General features: G+C 31.2%; 1 protein-coding gene across 1 annotated transcript; it reads right to left on the bottom strand.

Moving 5' to 3' along the window:
* Positions 1 to 621: 621 nt before the first annotated feature.
* Positions 622 to 1,158, bottom strand: LOC139881975 (uncharacterized). Its single transcript, XM_071866358.1, has one exon. The coding sequence runs from the start codon at positions 1,156 to 1,158 to the stop codon at positions 622 to 624; it is 537 nt and encodes a 178-aa protein (XP_071722459.1).
* Between the last annotated feature and the right edge of the window lie 611 nt (positions 1,159 to 1,769).

Below are 1,769 nucleotides of genomic sequence, written 5' to 3'. Positions count from 1 at the left end.
TCAATTCTCAATCAAGTTATTCCATAACTTATGTTTCCTAACCAAGCTATTATAATTAAATCATCAAACAAAAGCAAACCTTTTTCCTGGAGAGACACAACATTTGCATAGAAAATACCATGTACTGTTTTTCTTGCTAACACGTAATATCCAAAATGATACACTTACCGTATAATGATAGACACATTATAAAATTAAATATACATAAATTATTTATATAAAAAATATATGGTAAGTATATATCACATAATATTATCAAATATATATATATATATCATACAAATAATATATATATCGAAATTGTGATTTTTATAACTAAAGTGGAAGGGACAATTTTCTTTTCTTTTTTTGAAAGTGGAAGGAACAATTAAGTAGAGTGTACTAATTACCTATGTAAAAATATTCAAAACTCATTTGGATATCTATGATAAATTTTCAAATTTATTACTACATCAATATCTCAATTATGACCGACGAGGATAATGATTTGATGGTTAAGATATTATTTTCTTTTTTGAAAGTTGGAATCTCGAATGTAAATATATATATATCTCTTAATTATGTTCCATATCATATGGTGATATATATATAGGGGAAAAAAAAGTCTTCGGCATTAGTCCTTTATCTGCATAGAGGGCTATGAGAATGGTGAGAAGGAGTTGTCCGTTGACTTTCCGACAAGCAACCATAACCTCCAACATTGTTAATATCATTAAACTCCTGCAAGTTGAAAAACATGTCTAAATCATTCTTCTTCTTCTTTTTCTGTTCTACAATGTTAACTACGCTCTCGAACATGGACACGTCACAGGGAATCCTCAAAACACCAGCTTGTTCGAATCCAAACTCTTCTTCCGCTTCTCTCAACAAGGACTGAAACGCCACGTGGCCTAGATAGCTCGTTGGGATCACAAACCTCTTCTGCTCTTCTCCGACGCATACGGCCAAATACCCTTTTGGTGGAACCGACGACATCGTATTGCCATTATTCTTATTTTCTGATGACAATGAAAGTGTCCTTTTCAGATACTTGATGGTCTTGCTACCATTATTTGATGATGAAGAAGAAGAAGATGTTGTTGCGATCTTTCTCCATTTCTTTAGGATTTGTTGAAGTCTGACGATTTCCCTGATCTTGTTAGACTTCTTGTAATCCATTTGTGATGATTTGCTTAATTTTAGGTGGGTTTTTTCTAATGAGTTGTTGGACTTATATATAGAGAGAGGACTTTAGGCTTATTTATTTTTTAAATATGGTAAGTGAGGTTCTTGAAGGAAAATGAAATATACTTATTATATTTTTATTTACTTATTAAATTTTGCAGGAAGGGGATATTGATTACTAGTAATTTATACTGCCAGTCTCATAAAGTATTTAGAATTCCAATGCAGTTAGATTGGAGAGCCTCGTAGAATTTCCTACGAGTGTTAGTATACTTTAAGTAGAAGTGAATTCAATCCTGTAAGCTGCCTAGATGGTCGTGGAGTCGAAGCATGTGTTGTTAGGTCAGAGGATCATGAAATTTCATGTTAATACTTACTATAGAACTTCTAAATTAATCTTTCATCATTTATATAAGATATAGGTGATTAATATTTACTGTATTATATAATCAAGGATTTGCTTAGACCAATTAACCAGCTTATACTTACTTTGCTAGTTGGGTCGATATGATTTATATGTGAAATTTTATAGTTGTCTCTGACATTCACTATGAATTGCTATTGTAATTTTTTGTATATGTTTTCAAAGTTGTTAATAATCGACC

The sequence above is a fragment of the Rutidosis leptorrhynchoides genome, unplaced genomic scaffold (assembly GCF_046630445.1).
Source record: "Rutidosis leptorrhynchoides isolate AG116_Rl617_1_P2 unplaced genomic scaffold, CSIRO_AGI_Rlap_v1 contig214, whole genome shotgun sequence".
In the NCBI taxonomy this organism is placed as follows: domain Eukaryota; kingdom Viridiplantae; phylum Streptophyta; class Magnoliopsida; order Asterales; family Asteraceae; genus Rutidosis; species Rutidosis leptorrhynchoides.
Note: the sequence above shows the minus strand (reverse complement) of the source record. Positions and strands in the feature narration are given on the sequence as shown.

Coding starts and splice junctions, on each gene's coding strand:
- LOC139881975 (XM_071866358.1), bottom strand. CDS start 1,158: ATGGATTACAAGAAGTCTAACAAGATCAGGGAAATCGTCAGACTTCAA.